The sequence below is a fragment of the Marmota flaviventris genome, chromosome 9 (genome assembly GCF_047511675.1).
Source record: "Marmota flaviventris isolate mMarFla1 chromosome 9, mMarFla1.hap1, whole genome shotgun sequence".
Classification (NCBI taxonomy): Eukaryota; Metazoa; Chordata; class Mammalia; order Rodentia; family Sciuridae; genus Marmota; species Marmota flaviventris.
The window spans coordinates 32,611,316-32,627,379 of NC_092506.1; the positions used below are offsets into that span (position 1 = coordinate 32,611,316).

Consider the following 16,064-nt stretch of genomic DNA (forward strand, 5'->3'; position numbering starts at 1 on the left):
GATTCCAAGTCCAGATCTGTCCAGAGATTTCCAAAGCCCAGGCTCTGTCCAGCCTCTCTCCAGTGCCTTCCAAATCCTACTACTGGCCTAGTGGGATTGGGGACTTAGTTCAGCACTCTTGATGAGTCAGCTAGCATCAATGTCTTCGTGTATTCCATGGTTTCTCATTAGATTCTGGGATCAGGGGGGCTTTCCAGAGCCCCCATGCTCCATTCCCCATTCCCACCTCTTCTTCTCTTCTAGAGTTGCTACTGGGAGCTCCAGCTCAGTGAAATGGACAGAAGGGCAGAGCAAGTGAGTGACCAATGGCCTTGTTAACTGACGTCTGGGGCAATGCAGGAGTTAGGACTGACATGGGTAATCAGGGAGCAGCTGGGGGGTGGGAAAATATATCCCTACTCCCCACCTCACAAGTTAGTTGCTTAGGGCCTCACAAGTTGCTAAGGCTGGCTTTGAACTTACAGTCCTGCTGCCTCCACCTTCTGAGCCACTGGGATTACAGGCGTGTGCCACTGTGCCTGGCTTGGGAAATAATTTTTTAAAATCATGCAGCAAGAACTCTGCTCATTTTTTTGTGAGTGTGTCACAAAACACCAAATTTGTGACATTACCTATGTTAGATTAGTCAAGTCTTTCAGTCTTGACTAATTCTTTACCTTTGAATCTCCCAAGGAGAACTTAGTTTTTACCCTAAATCTGTGGCCAGGCTTTGTGAAGACTTTTTTTTTTTTCATTCGCAAACATTTGTGTCTTCTTCAGCTTTATACCTGCACCCTGGAGCATTTCTATGGCTATTTTGTTTTGTTTTATTTTCTCTGCTGAAACACCAGTCAGGTTGCATCTTTCTTCCTTCTTTTGTTGGCTCAGTTCTGTTTTTTGGATCATCCTTCAGTGATCAACTTCTAAGACTTAACTCTCAGATCTTTCTCCCCACCCCCACCCCAATTTTTCTGCTCTTGTATCCAAATCTCCACTTCCTCTCTCTGGATTCCAAAGTAGAAAGCCTTCTGTTGCTTTGGATTCTTCTCTTCCCACTTCCATCCAAGGGGCAGCTGACAATTTTAGCCTTCTGGCCTCCTCTGCTGCCAGCTTCTTTTACATTTCTTGGCTTTTCGGGTCCCACCCTGTATTTCTGAATTCCTTCCTTTCCTTCTCTCAGAACTTAGTAACTCTTCTCATATTAAATGCCAACAACAGACAGAACATGATTGCCAAGTGAGAAGTATGTTTCAAATTTTAGAATTTCTGCATGCTGGACTACAGGGTTGGTTGGTTGGTTTAATTGCAAAAATTACAGATAAGGAATCTTGGCATGGTTTGAATCCTGATCTTTCCAGAGTTGAGATAATTTTGATGCTTTTAAAGGTCTTCAGATATGTGATATTAGTCACTAGTTGGGGAGTCAGAAATTGTAATATAAGGATGAAGCACAAAGTGCAAATAGTTTTTGTTCAATCTTGTGTAAGAGGAAAAAAAAACTAGAAGTTTTCATTGATTGGCTATTTACATCTTGGAAGGATTTCTGAAGTTAAAATTTTTTAATACAATCTTTATTCAGAAAGCTTTAGAACAAGGATCCAATAGCCCCAATGTATAGTCCCACATAAAAACAAAAAATTACAATTGTCTAATTTTCTTTTTCTCCCCCCCCCCCACTTTTTTTTTTTTTTGTACCAGGGATTGAACCCAGGGTACTTAACCACTAAGCCACACCCCCAGCCCATTTTATTTTTCAGTTTTGAGACAGGGACTCATTAAGTTGCTGAGGGCCTCACTGAATTGCTGAGGCCAGCTTTCAACTTTCAATCCTCCTGCCTCAGGCCTCCCGAGTTCCTGGGATTACAAGTGTGTGCCACTGTACCTGTCAACAATTGTTTAATTTTTCTGACATCTTCTCTTACATGGTAGATTTATCCCTTAGAACATATTTAAGTCAATTGATTTCTACTTCCATTTTGTGAATTCCCATTTATTTAAGGGTACATGTAGGGCTTTACATGTTTTCTCTGATGACCTTACTACTGTCATCACCCCCTTTCCACCCCAAAGCTATGGTCATGTCCAGATGAGGCTGGAGAGATTAAGCCACTTAACCCAATCCATGGAGTAAGTGGCAGAGCCATGTTGGAATTAGTTCTTTCTGACTCTGGGACCTGGCCTTAGAGTTTCTTAGACTTTAAGATTATGACCACAGTTAGAAATACCTTTTACACTGAGCTCCAATAGACACACAAAGCACAAATTTTCACTAAGCAGTATTTATCCTTATGATATGTTTTTGCTCTGCTGATCTTTTGTATCCTATTCCACATCATTTTAAAAAATACTGGCTGTGACATACTAGACTGATTTTACAGTGCACTGATGTGTCACAACTCCATTTTGCCTCTTTTTACTCTCAAAGATGGTGACTCCTTAGCTCTTTCCTCTGAACCCATGAACAGCTGAGAACTGAATTTGGGTGGATCTTAAATTCCAGTAGAAAAATTGGCTTCTTCCCAGAAGAGACACAATCCAGGGTGGAGTCATTATTCCCTCTGATACTGAATTTACTTTCTTTTGCCATGATACAAACATGGTTAATATGGAAAATACATTTGGGAAATGAAACGGTACTTCATGAAGTAGAGAAAGACAACTTTTTGCTTTCATCCTTAACTAGTAGTATCCTGACATGGGAAAAATCATGGTGGCAAGCTAGAGCTATAGCAGGAAAAACTGGCTTGTTGGGGGCAAGAGAGAGTACCAGAGAGAACCTAGGGACTAACTTGCTTAGGGCCTTGCTAACTTGCTGAGGCTGGTCTTGAACTTGTGATCCTCCTGCCTCAGACTCCTGAGTTGCTGGGATTACGGGCATTTGCCACCGTGCCAGGCTTAGCATAATTTAAAAAAGACATAATTTCCATATCACTTGTGAAAATAAGGCATGCTTAATTTTTAATGAAATATTATATGCTTTAGATGAAATACCACTGAATACTTGCTCATGTCTTCTTTCCTTGAAAGCTACTTAAAAAAAAAAAAAAAGTGACTCCAAAAAAAAATAGGCTTGTTTCCTTGTGTCCTAAGTAAGTCCACGGAGACACCTTTATTAAATATCAGCAGCAGTGCTGGAATGGGTGAGGATACGATTTTGAAGTAGAGGATGATATGGTAGGGAGTTGCTAATGCCCACTGACTGAGTCCTTGGTCCTCCTTCTTCCTTTACTCATTTTCTCTCTCCATCTTTTTTTTTTTGTTTGTTTCTTCCTTTGGTGCTGGGGATTGAACCCAGGGCCTCAGGCACACCCGGCAAATGCTCTACCACTGAGCCACATCCCCACCCTGCCTTACTCATTTTCTTACTTCTGCTTGTCTGTTGGGATCAAAGCTACTTTTATGACCTCAAATGGAAGAATCCCATGTTTCAATTTATGTCAGAAAGAAGATACTGAAACCTTCTTTCATGAAACCACTTTCCGTCACCCATAAACAAATGAAATTAGATTTTAAAAGCAGGTCCGTGGTGGGGGAAATTGCTGAGGAATTTTTCTAAGATTAGTCTGCCTTTATGAATCCTATTCATGAAGCCTTGTACTGTTAGCTTTTCATTTCTTTAAAAACATTTTCTATGAGTATTCTTAAGGGTTGCTGATTTACAAAGGTTGCTAATAAGCCTTGGCTACCCTGTTGGCCTCTGTTTTGTCTCTTCTGAAGAAAATATCCTGCAAAATGGAGAAACACATCAACCTTGACTGTGGTCCAAGTTATTAAAGAGAGGAGGAAGTTACTCTGTGGGGACTGGGGTAGGGGGAGTGGGAAATGGAACACAATAGAAATGTAAAAGGAGTGCTGAGCAAAATGAATGTCCCTTCACTGCTCCAAGAAGTTCACAGACTGTTGGGAACACACAGTATTTGACCTGAGGATGCTCGAAAGGAAAAACGAGAAGACTCCCAGTGAGTGATGTATGGTGCAAACAAAGCTGTGCCTTTTGGTAGGGCCAAGGCTGTCGAATCTGGAGAAAATCCTCGCTAGACATGGTCTCATCCCTGAGAACCTGTGCCAAAAGAGATAGCTGAGCCTCTGGCCGGGAGCTCCACACGCAGCCCCGTGCCTTCCCTTGTGGGCTTGTGAACATAAGGTACCCGTCCCGGAGATTTACTTCTTGAAAGCAGATAGCCTGCTTTTAAGTGGCTGCTAGAGCTTGAGATGCAAAGCAAAGGTGGGGAGCCTCAGTTCTGGGAATCTCAGCAGTCCCGTGAACAGGCGCATTCCTGAGCGCACTCCTCCATCTCCACCCCCAGCAGGATTTCCCCCTTTGAAACAGCAACACGTATGTCGTGTGTCGTTGAAGCAGCTCTTTCTTTATTATTGCCTTGTATCGGACTTAACTACCAGAAGGAATAATGAAGTCCTGTTCCATGGTGATGGAGCTGATGACCTAGTGCTATACCCCCCTCCATGCCCCCACTTAAGGAAGACTAATTCAGATGCTGCTTGGCCCTCATGACTCACTTTCCTGCTGCTACTTTTACCTTCCCTGGCTGTTGGCCTTTCCCGCTCTTTTTTCTTGGGGCATGTATTCAACTAATGTATTTGTATTTATTAAGTAAGTAAGATATATAAATTATAGAACATTTAGAAAATACAATTATACAGGGAAGGAAATCACCCTACCCCCCAGTAACTTAAATCAAGCTATGAATGGTGGATAAAGGGGTGATTGTGTCTCGCATGGGGAGAGGGGACATCAGATGAGGGAGGATATCTTCACTACCCCAAGGAGAATTTTGGAACTCTTATATCTTCAGCTTCCTCTGGGCCCTTGTGAGACTATCTGCTCATCATTTATAAGAACAGATCATATCGTCTAGCTAGAAAAAATATCGATCTAGAATGCACACTGATAAAAAGTCATCCAGATGTTTCTTAGAAATAAGGGGCTACTGCCTTGTTTCATAAGAGTTTTTCTACTGAAAGTGGACAAGTTCATGTATTCTAGCTTTATTTCCATCTCTTAATTTTTAACACAAAGTCACAAAAGGAATGCTTTATAGGCGAAGATGGTGACTTTATCCAAAATAAAAACAGCCTTTTTCCCCCTTTGATTAGAACAGTAACACAGGCTTATCACTTAAAAAAAAAATTCAGACAGTACCAAAACATAAAGAAGAAAAGAAAAGTCATCTGACATCTCACCACCCAGAGATAACCTCTTTGTTTTTAAAACATTTTGGTGTGTATTGAATCTGCAGAGAAAAAAATGCTAGAACCATTTATCTATTAACTATCTAACCTCTGGATGAATTAAGGGAAGGGGCAAAAGACTGAAGCAGGAGGCTGAGGCAGGAGGGTCGTGAGTTTAAAAAAAGCCAGCCCCAGCAACTTAGTGAAGTTAGCAAGACCCTGTCTCTAAATAAAGTATGAAAAAGGGCTTGGGATATGGCTTAGTGCTTAAGTGCCACTGGGTTCAGTCCCCGGTAACAAGCGGGGTGGCTGGGGGAATGAATGGGAGGAGGTGACCCAGAGGCATCACATGGAGACAACTCTTTCATAGAGTTCTGATGCAAAGGGGAACAAAAAAATGAGGTTCTAGTTGACTGAGGAAAAAAGATGGTAGATAGTAGGGTTTTTTATTGTTTTGCTTTTACTTATTTTTTTTTTTTTTTGTATTTAAAAAGAGATGTTTGCTTGTTTGTTTGCTGATGGGAATGATCAAAAAGAGGGAAAAATCGATGATGGGAGGGGATAGAATTGCTGGAACAAAGTGAGGTGAAAAGGAAGAGGCTCTGTAGGTAAGTGGGCTGGCTTTAGCCAGAAGCTGGTTCATATAGCAACTATATTAGTTTGTGAGCATTCTTTGTTTATAAGAGTTCTTTTGCTTGTCATAATACTAGAAATTTTTTCTCTGGTTTGTTTATATTTTAGCTATGACAATGGCTTTTTTCCTGTCAGAACTTTTAAAAATTTTACAGTAAAAATTATGTTTTATTTCATAGCTTCAAGTTTTTGGATTTGGTATCATACTTGAAAAGATTTTCCTACTCCAGCTTTTTTTTAAGTATTATTTTATTTAATTTCGATATTTAAAAAAATAACTTTTCACATTTAAACATTTAATTCATCCTGAATTTATTTGACTATTGGATTCCAATTTGATTTATTTCCAAGCAACTATACAGTGTACTTAGACCATTTTGAGCTATCTTTCTTCCCTCGTTGCTTTCAGATATTACCTTTACCAAAGACTAAATTCCTTGGATCCATTTCTAGACTCTTTATTTTCTTCTTTTGATCAGTCTGGCTTTTCTGCCAAGTATCAAGCTGTTTTCTTTGCTATAATTTCATAGTCCATTTTAATATCTGATACTAAAGTTCCCCCAATGTTGTACTTCTTTTTCAAAATATTTCTAGCTGTTAGCTCTTGAGGTTATTATTATTATTATTACTATTATTGTTGCTACTACTACTTGAGATGAGGGTCACAATATGTTGCACAGACTGGTCTGCAATTCCTGGACTCAAGTGATCCTTTTGCCTCAGCCTCCTCAGTAGCAGGGACTACAAGCATGAGCCACTCATGCCTGACTCTCTTCTCTTTAAGATCATTTAATTTTGTTAATTTAAGAGAAATTCTTTATCGGTACATTAATTGCAACAAATACACTGTACTCATTTGAGATGTTAATAATAGAGGAAAATTATGTGGGGTCTATGAGAGCTTTGTTTTATCTTAGAAATTTCTCAATAAATCTGAAACTATTCTGAAGTAAGTTTATTTAAAAAAAAAACTTAAATAGAAGTTTGGATGGATTGTATCACATCTAAAAATTAATTTTGGAAGGCTGGGTATGGTGGCACATGCCTATAATCCCAGCAGCTTGGAAGGTGAGGCAGGAGGATTGCCAGTTCAAAGCCAGCCTCAGCAACTTAGCGAGACCCTGTCTCTAAATAAAATATTAAAAAGGGCTGCGGATGTAGCTCAGTGGTTAAGTGACCCTGGGTTCAATACCCAGTACAAAAAAAAATTGATTTTGAAGTATGTTGACATTTGAAAATTTTTGAATCCTTTCTTCAAGAACAAAACAGTTCTCAATATTTTTATGTCTTATTCCTTCAGATGTCCATATGTAGAATTTCCTCCAAGACTTTAACAGTAATACCTCTGGTCTCAAAATCCCTTCAAGAATGAGTGTGATTCATTTGAATTTATTGCAAAAGTTTTCCTTTGTTTGTTCACCTGGAATTCGTTTATACCTGCCTCTTGGTGCTAGGAATCCAACCCAGGGCCTTGAGCATGCTAGGCAAGCTCTCCACCACAGAGCTACATCCCCAGTCCACTTGTGTTGTGAAAAGTCAGAGTTTGGAGCATGGAACCAGCAGAAGTGATGGATCTACACAGATTCCTCACACCTGTGAGTTCCATTTCAGCTGGGGAAACAAGAGAGGGTTTAGTCTTCAGAACGCTGTGCTTGATCCTGGGGTTTAGGAAGGAGCTTTTTCTTAAAAATGCAATTTAGTAGTTGGAGTAAATTTTCTCAGAAGAGGGTGTGAACAACCTGAATGGGAACCTCTTAGAACCAGGCTACAGAGATCCGGCTCCATCTTTCCTGTGTGAGATGCAGGGTTCATCTGTTATATAGATTTGGGACTCTGTTCTTAGGGGTGAAGCCAGTAATAATCTCTGGCCATAGAGTGAAAGCATTGAGAATCCAGAACCCAGTGAGTTGGATGAAACCAGGAAGTGGATGGACTAGCACCCCACTTCCAGTAAGACATCCAGATACTTCTTGTACGATCTGATGGTGGGGCCTTGGGTTTGTGAGTTCCTGTGTCTGTGTGTATTGATGTAAGAAAGAAAGTCATGTCTAAAAGTCTTATAAGCATAAAGGGCCAGAAAAGAGCATAGGGGTTGTTTTTTTGGACTCTTCCCTCCACACTGTTGTGGGAAACTAGATCTAAGACTCTGCCTTGAAGGTGAAATAGAAGGAAAAAGGTCAGTTGTGGGAGGTTTATGAACCATTGCAAGCAGTGAGGAGGGCTTGATGGCTCGTGAGCCTGATTTAGCTCTTAACCCACTCAGATTGTGGCTCCTATGAAATAGTGGCTGCAAGGAAAGTGAAGATGAATGAGCCAGGACTATAAAGAAAATTTCAAAAGAGGAATACAATAAGACTTTAGTAATAACAGCATGGTTGGAAGAAATAAGCATCCTCTAAAAGGTAATTTGGAGGGACCAGTACTCATTTACAGGTTTCATATTCTGATATGTCTTTGAAAAAAAAATACATTTACCTTTGAATATTAGATTGTGCATTATTATTATTAGTATTATTAATAATTTTTGGTCCCCAGGATTGAATTCAGGGGCACTCCACTGAGCCACATTCTTATCCCTATTTTGTATTTTATTTAGACATAGGGTCTCACCGAGTTGCTTAGCACCTTGATTTCGCTGAGGCTGACTTTGAATTCCTGGTCTTCCTGCCTCAGCCTCCAGAGCTGCCGGAATTATAGGTGTGTGCCACCACGCCTGGCTAGATTGCACATTATTAATCAGAACTTTGCAACAGGTGGCAGAATCCCAGTTATAACTGGTGTGGGTCAATAGGGTAATTTAGTAAGTTGTGGGTATTATATTTTAAAACCCTTGTCTGGATTCAGGGACTTAGACAGTCATGAGACTGTCTCACTGTCTCTTGTCTGTTTTCCTCTGTGCTGGTTGCCATCTCAGGCAACCTTGCTCCACTGGGTCAAAGCAGCTTTGATTTTAGCACCTACAGCCTGACAAGAAGAATGCCTCTCTATTGGTTCTTTTTCAACAATAGACTTAGGGAAAGGTCTTTGATTGGCTTGCAGTGGGTCATGTGACTGGAGAAAATAGTGGTTGATTGGCCAGGTCTTAGTCTTGTACTCTCTTCTAGAGCCTGGGGTGGGGTTAAAGAGAGGAATTTCCAGGGACTGGGGTTGTGGTTCAGAGGTAGAGCGCCCCTAGCATGCGTGAGGCAAGGTGTTCCATCCTCAGCACCACACAAAATAAAATAAAGATGTTGTGTCCACCTAAAACTAAATATATATTTAATTTTTTTTTTAAAGAGGGGAGTTTCCCTAAAAGGAACAAAGGGCTTTGTTACCAAGGAAAGTGGATGTGGGCGGGCATAATAAGAAATAGGCAATAGAGAGTTTTAAAAAGTCAGAGTTAGTGGAAGTGGGGTGAGTGCCCTTTCCCTCCAGATGTTTTGTAGCTCTGGGTGCCATAGGGATGCATGAGACATGGAGAGAATGGGAACGAGGAGCAAGCAGGCAGGGAGTCTGCTTTCCCAGGTTCCTAGGGAAAATGTTTAGTAAAAAGCAAAATAGAAGCATTGCCGTAGTGTAGTTTGTAATGAAAAATGACTAAAATACATTGTTTTAGTCCAAAGTAACAGATGCATCTTTTTCTTAAGGTCTAAACTGAAATGAAACACCTGGGGACAGACAGAGGGCAAACTGTCCTAAGTTAAAAAAACAAACCAGATTCTCTCCTGTAGACTGTTTTTGAGGAAATTTGATACCTATGAGTTATTAGAAAACAGACATTGAGGGTGTGTTTAAACTCATTCAAGTTTAACTTGGTTGTTTTATTTTAGTTTTTTACTTTCTGTGATGGCTTAGTAAAAGAAACTTTATCTTTCTCCTTTTATATGCCCAGAGCACATGTTCAGTAGACTGTACCATGATCCGGATTGAAGAGCTTGGTGCCTCTGACTTTGGGCCTCTATCCCTTGTATTTCCTGTAGACAGGTAGTTAGTTCTGGAAGCTTGGTTTAGACTTGGGGTTCTTACAGCTCCTCCTCCTCCTCCTCCTCCTCCTCCTCTTCCTCGTCCTCCTCCTCTTCCTCTTCTTCTCTCTGTCTCTCTCTCTCTCTCTCAAGGCAAGTATAATTTATGGGTGGTGCTGAGTTCAGCCTCATCTCGTGTTTAACCTTTTAGGAAGCCCAGTTTCTTAACGCAGTTCTTCATTCTTTTCTCTGAGAAATTGGCACGCTAGAGAAGGGGATGATGGGCCTCAAGGCTTGCAGCAAAGTTTATTGTCAACACCAAAAAGAATCAGGCACTTAAGCATCTCATATATAAGCCCCAAGCATCAAGGATGCAGAGAGCTTGACGGGGGGATTCTGTGTCCTGGTGCACGAGTGTTTGCGATTTCCCCAGGTGCTTCCCTGCAGTCTGATTAAGTCTGCAGAGGCGAGAAGACAGAGGTGAAGATGGGGGATGACCACCTGGCCAATAAGTAGAGGTGGGAGAGAGAAGTCACAGGCTGAAGTGTCTCCTTTCTGAATATTCATATTCAATGAGAATGGCCTTTGAAAGTCTCTTTCTCTTTTCTTTTACATTTTTTCTTTCTTCTTCTTTTTTCCTCTTGTGTTGATAAGGGATTTCAGGGCGGCTCTGGTTTTTCTCATCTGTAAAACCTCAATTCCTTTTTATTAATCTTCTTGTGCCTGTGGAACATCAAAATTAATCATTTCTAAAGAAGCTACCCCTTCAAAAGTTATGTTGTTTTTTTTTTTCTAAGCCAAGCCTCAATGTACACATGTTTAGCGAGAAGAGGGCTCATAATTTGTGTTAGATGAGGGACATTTTTCTCTTTCTGCAGACTTTCTAAGGACACGTGTTGATGCATTTTAAAGCTGTCTAGAAAAGGAAAGGCAAATTTTCTCAGGATACAGTTTTTGCTGTTAAAGTTGCTCAGGAAAATGGACTGTCTAGGCCACCACCAGAAATGAAGTCACAAGGTGTATGCTCTGTGATAATTGCTTCTGCTTAGTTCCCCCCCCCCCCCAGTTAGTTAAAAGAGATGATGATAATGATTAATTATTATTATTTTGTAACAAATGTGCACAGTTTGGACTACTCTGTCACACATGAGCTGGTCATTTCTGTCCCTTGTGCTTTCTCTATGCCAATATAAAGATTGTCTCTTACAGCAGAAGCAGAAATATGCTGAGGAGGAATGTTTTGAACTCGCCCTTCCTCTCTGCCCACCCTTAGTCTTCCCCTCCACATCACTACATTTATTGAACTCCAGTGTGCCCGATTTCATTCATACCTTGGAGAAAAGAGCTGGAATCATTCAAGTGTCAGGATAGAATGGAACCCTTTAGGATGGGGTTACACTGACCTGGACACACACCTCAAGCTCTGCCACTTGCCATCTGTCTGATTTGGGGCAAATAAGTTCAACCTGTCCTTAAACTTCAGTATACTTCACTGTGAAATGGGAATGGTACCGTTTAAGTGATAGTTAACATTTATTGAGTGCATACATGCACCAAGTATTGTACAGAACTTATCTGATCTCGTTGGTTCCTTCAACAAGTAGCCTGAAGAGCAAGCAGGTGCTATTGTTTTCATTTTACATGAAGCTGTTCCAGGAAGGCTAAGTCATTTGCTAAGGCAATACACCTTAATGACTCCTGGGTTGTGCTATGAATCAAAAATACAAATTGTATTGATCTCAATCACCAGACTTACTTAAAGCATACAGTAAATAATTTTTATGGTTGTTAGTGATCACATATAATCATGGACTTCCAGAATTTTTGGTTGGGATAAAGTTATTTGGTGATGTTTAGCTTTTGCTCCCAACATGACTCATCTCTTTGATCTTCAAATGAATCCTTAGTGTAGGTTATTAACTTCATTTTACAAATGATGAATCTCAGATGTAGAGAGAATTGAATGACTAGCTCATGACCGCAGAGAAGATAAATAGTAACATTGGGCCTGGAACACAGGTCTTCAGATGCAAAATCATGTGTTTCCAGACAAATCTGTAGATAAAGGATCCAGATTAATTAAGTTTTTTAAAAAATGTGTCTGCAAGAAATGTAATAAATCTCGTTTCCTTGGTATGGTGAACTGAATAATGACCCCCAAAGATATCCAGGTCCTAATTTCTGGAACCTGTGAATGTTCCCTCATGTGGCAAAAGGGGTTTTCCAGTTATGATTCAGTTATGGACCGTGAGATGGAGAATTTTCCTGAATTATCTGGGTGGGCTGAATTATCTAAATGTGATAACAAGTATACTTGTAAGAGGGAGATGAGGGTGGAGATTCAACTACAGAAGAGGAGGAGGAGGCAGCAAGAGGTTGGGGTGATGCAAAGAAGGGACCAAGAAACACAGGCAAGTTCTAGAAACTGAAAGAAGCAAGTAAAGCAGCTCTCTCCTTGGAGCCATTGGAAGAAAGCAGGACTGCTGACACCTTGGTTTCAGCCTGGTGATGCTGATTTGGCACTTCTGATCTCCATAAGCATAAGAGGGTAACTTGGTGGGTTTTTTTTTAAAGCCACCAAAGTTATGGTGATTTGTCATAAGAAACTGATGCACTTGAATTGGCAGTACTGCACCTGCAGCTTTCTGTCTATGGCCACAGTACTTACACCTGCTTTCAAGAGGGCTGCTGAAATTAGATCCATACCACTTCCAGGACTCCAGAAAGCTTCTAGAGGGAAACTTCTAGATTTTGCTTGGACAGCACTGGCCATTCCTGCTGTATAAGTATGGCATCCTTTCAAGCTAGGGTATGGGAGATTCTAACACCCAGTTTTCAAAGAGCCAGGTACATCCCCACCTCTATTTTGTTGCCCTGTGGGAAGACCAGCAGAAACAAATGGATTTTTCCAGTATATAGCTTAAACTTCTCTGCTCAGCCTTGAAAGCAGAAGTTGCAAATTGTTGACCCTTAGGGCAGATGTATGTTTTATCTCATCCAAAACAGTGACTCTTTAAGATTTCAATTATTTGCAAGAATATAAGTTCAAGTCATCTCAGAAGAAGATGAGATTTATGACTTTTTTTTCCTTGAAGAATGGAAAGATGTGGTCACATTGGGTTCCCATCATTAACAATAGATGGTGGCCAGTAGAGTTGAATTGTGGCTGCCTCTGTTGGGCAGGGGACAGTGTAGCCTGGGTGACTGTCCCTGCCAGTTCAGGGCCATCTTATTCTGCAGAGCCCTCTTCATTGATTTCTCTCATTTACTCTGACCCTGTCAGAATATTTGAATTTCTGGCTCTGCTTTAAATAAAAAAGAACTAAATCCATTTTTTTTTCATAAAATAATTGCCCTCTTGGCTAATAATGTGGAAATTCACGGAGAATAAGACAGGTGACAGAAGAGTTGAGACAGATTAATATCTTGGTTTTCAAGTAGAAAATGTCAGAGGATTCTAGAAATCACAGCAGTGAGAATACCCTGAATTTTAGGAATTCAGTTACTAAGCTAGATCTTTAGGCATATGCAGGGAAGAAAACAGATCATTAGCAGCCAAAGTTGGTTAGCCATATGTAAGGTGTGCCCAAGTCTGTTTCCTTTGTGGTAAAATTACCAATCTGATAGTGGAAGGTCACTAATGTAGTAGATATTTATTGCGAACAGACATTTGATAGTTATTTTTGATAATTTTCTGATCAAGATAGGATATCATGGGCTTTGAATGGATGCTTTGTGCCTAGTTGAACAATAAAACCAGAGGCAATGTCTGAAGTCTCTGTCAAGCTGAAGAGTGGTCTCTAGCAGGGTGGCCTCTATGGCAAGGCACAAGCACGTTGTGCATCTTCGGTATCTGTACCAGGCCCACTGAATCTTTGCCCACCTGGAGCCATAGCAGTCCTATGATATCTCAGTATAAATCCCAGGGTTCCCTGATTGTCTTGGCCAAGGAGTCATCCAATCCCTTTTCTTCATCATTCAGCTGAATCAGATATCTTCCTAAGGGAAGTTTCCTAGGTAACAAAACACAGAAACTTTTTATAAAGCACCAATTTCTTATCCTAAGAAAGTTGTCCAGACTTAACTCAAAACTTGCTATGCATAGTGCGACATTTTCCTTTATGTTCCTTTTCCTTTATGTTCCTAATGGAGATTTGGGACTCTCTGTTAGTTCATACTGTAGAGCCTGTTCCATGAATGATAACTTTCTGTTTCTGGGTTGGTTCTGATTCTTTTCACCCCACAACTGTTCAGGGTTCTGTGTATAGAGGAATTATTTCCTCTTACATGTGATAATCACAGTACACTGAGCCCAGAGGCCCAAGCCTTTTGACCCAGAATTGGGCATTGACAGCCTGTTGGCCTAATCCATGGTACTGTGTTTGACTAGTGGATCGACTTTGAAAGATTTGGAATGGAATCCCTTCAGGTCAGACATGTACTCTCTATTCTTATGCATTCATGTTACTGTCCAGATTCTAAAAACTTTTATGTTTGTGGATGATCTTTCCTTCCCACTCCTTTATAGAAACACTTCTGTAGCATTGGCAATCCATCCTAAGTGACCACTTTGAGAAAGATTTATCAAAATGAAGGGGAAGAGGAAGAGGACAATCAAGGCGGTAAAAGAATCAGAATACAGTTCACCTTTTCGTAGTTGAGAGAAAAGAGATCTATAGCCTGGAGAGCTATATCTTTAAATACTTGAAGGGCTGTAATATGGAGGAGAAGTTAGAGTCAGTCCATCTTGGGCCTGTTTGTGGACTAAGCCCATCCTTCAGTCACTAAGTTTAAAGGATGCAGGGATGAATGAGGTGATTCTGTTGTCCATGCCAAGTTTTACCATCATGTATGGGAGATACATAGAGATGGCTGTAACATAGTAATACTTGTACAGTTCCCCATCAGGCAGGAGTGAGGACACAGATCTCAGCTTGGTTTGGAAAGGCCTTTCCTAACAATTGAACTTTCCCCAAATAGAACAGCATGCCTTGAAAATTTACCAGTCATGTTGTCCAACTGTTGACAGTGAGCTGGAAGCCATTCCTGCTTTGACTGTGGTTGGAGGAAAAGGGCCTTTTCTAGGCCCCTTCTGCCTCTATAGTCTATGGCTCCCAAGACTACCAGCTTGTTTTCCTTCATTGACTTGGAGTGACTTCTACAAATTGAATGCTCACAAGTTAAGCTTGGTCTTCTGAGAAGACCACACTGGAAGGCACGTTGGCTTACAGGGTTTCCACAGTGTGGGATTGCATTGGTGTTTGTCATATGGAGATATAAGAACCCATAGGCAGGGGCCAACTGTTTTACTGTTTTTATTCATGGATCTCATAGAAGACTCTACTAGATTGTGGCATAATTGGCTCAGTTTCAAGTACAGTCTTATTGCTTCTTTTCTTTGTTGACTTGCATCTGTCTGGCTGTGAGGATCAGTGTTGTTCCCTTTGAGTGACAGAACACTTTGAGTCATGGGACTAGTTTGTTGAGGAAAGTCTGAGCCTTCCCCCCGCAAATATCCAGATACCCCCTCCCCCCAGAATTCAACTATCAAGACGTATTACTAATACTTCTCCTTTGATGGCAGAACTTGCACATAATTCAGATTTCTACTAATGGTGTGTCCCCAAAAGTCCCTTAGCCTGAGGAAATGTTTAAGTTGCATTTTGGCTTCATGCAGAAGATGGAACCATGCAAAACAGTTTCTCCTTTCAGCCTTTGAGGCACAGTGTTTTGGCAGCACCATTCTGGCCTGTTCTCCTTCTGCTGTCATGGGCCATGTCACTCACTCTCACCGTCTGTGGACTGTAATGGTATGGAAGGCAGACACGGCCTTGCTTTCCTGGCATGCACATTCTAAGAATCAGAAAAACAGATGCAACTGTAGCCCCCATCCAACTCGGGCTGCTGAACCAGGGTCACTCAGGTGCATTTGAGCTGGCATGAAATATCACACAGAGACACAGAAAATACCTTTTTCTAGGGCGGTTCAAGACGGCTTCTGCACCTCAGACACAAGCTCCCACAAGGGGAGCAAGAGAAAAATACAGGAGGCAGGCAAGAGAGGGGGGATCACGTTCTGAAGCTCTGTTTATTGAAGGGAGCCATTCAATGGAAGGTACAAACAGGTGGGTGGAACTCATCGGGTGACGCCCAGTTCCATGGCTGCACCTCTCCTGGCAGAGGTGAGTCCACCTGCATTGCAGCAGATGCAGTGCCAGTTCAGTACCACCTTACTCAAGACCTAAAGATGTGTGCAGAGCTCCTGTGCAGGGCGGCCTCCGACAGATGCTCTCTGGGCTTGGCATCTTTCACCCTGCTTTA

The 16,064-nt window shown here is 41.1% G+C and overlaps 1 protein-coding gene across 11 annotated transcripts in view; it reads left to right on the forward strand.

The window, feature by feature from the left end:
- Wt1 (WT1 transcription factor) overlaps positions 1-16,064 on the forward strand; it is a 45,318-nt gene that overhangs the window by 17,241 nt on the left and 12,013 nt on the right. For 5 of the 11 annotated variants that reach the window (XM_027936613.2, XM_071617110.1, XM_071617109.1 and 2 more), the window contains one exon: positions 244-294. The exons of the other annotated variants lie outside the window; for them this stretch is intronic. In XM_027936613.2, the coding sequence (XP_027792414.1) occupies positions 244-294 (51 nt within the window). The remainder of the gene's footprint in view (positions 1-243; positions 295-16,064) is intronic. 11 annotated transcript variants of the gene reach the window in all.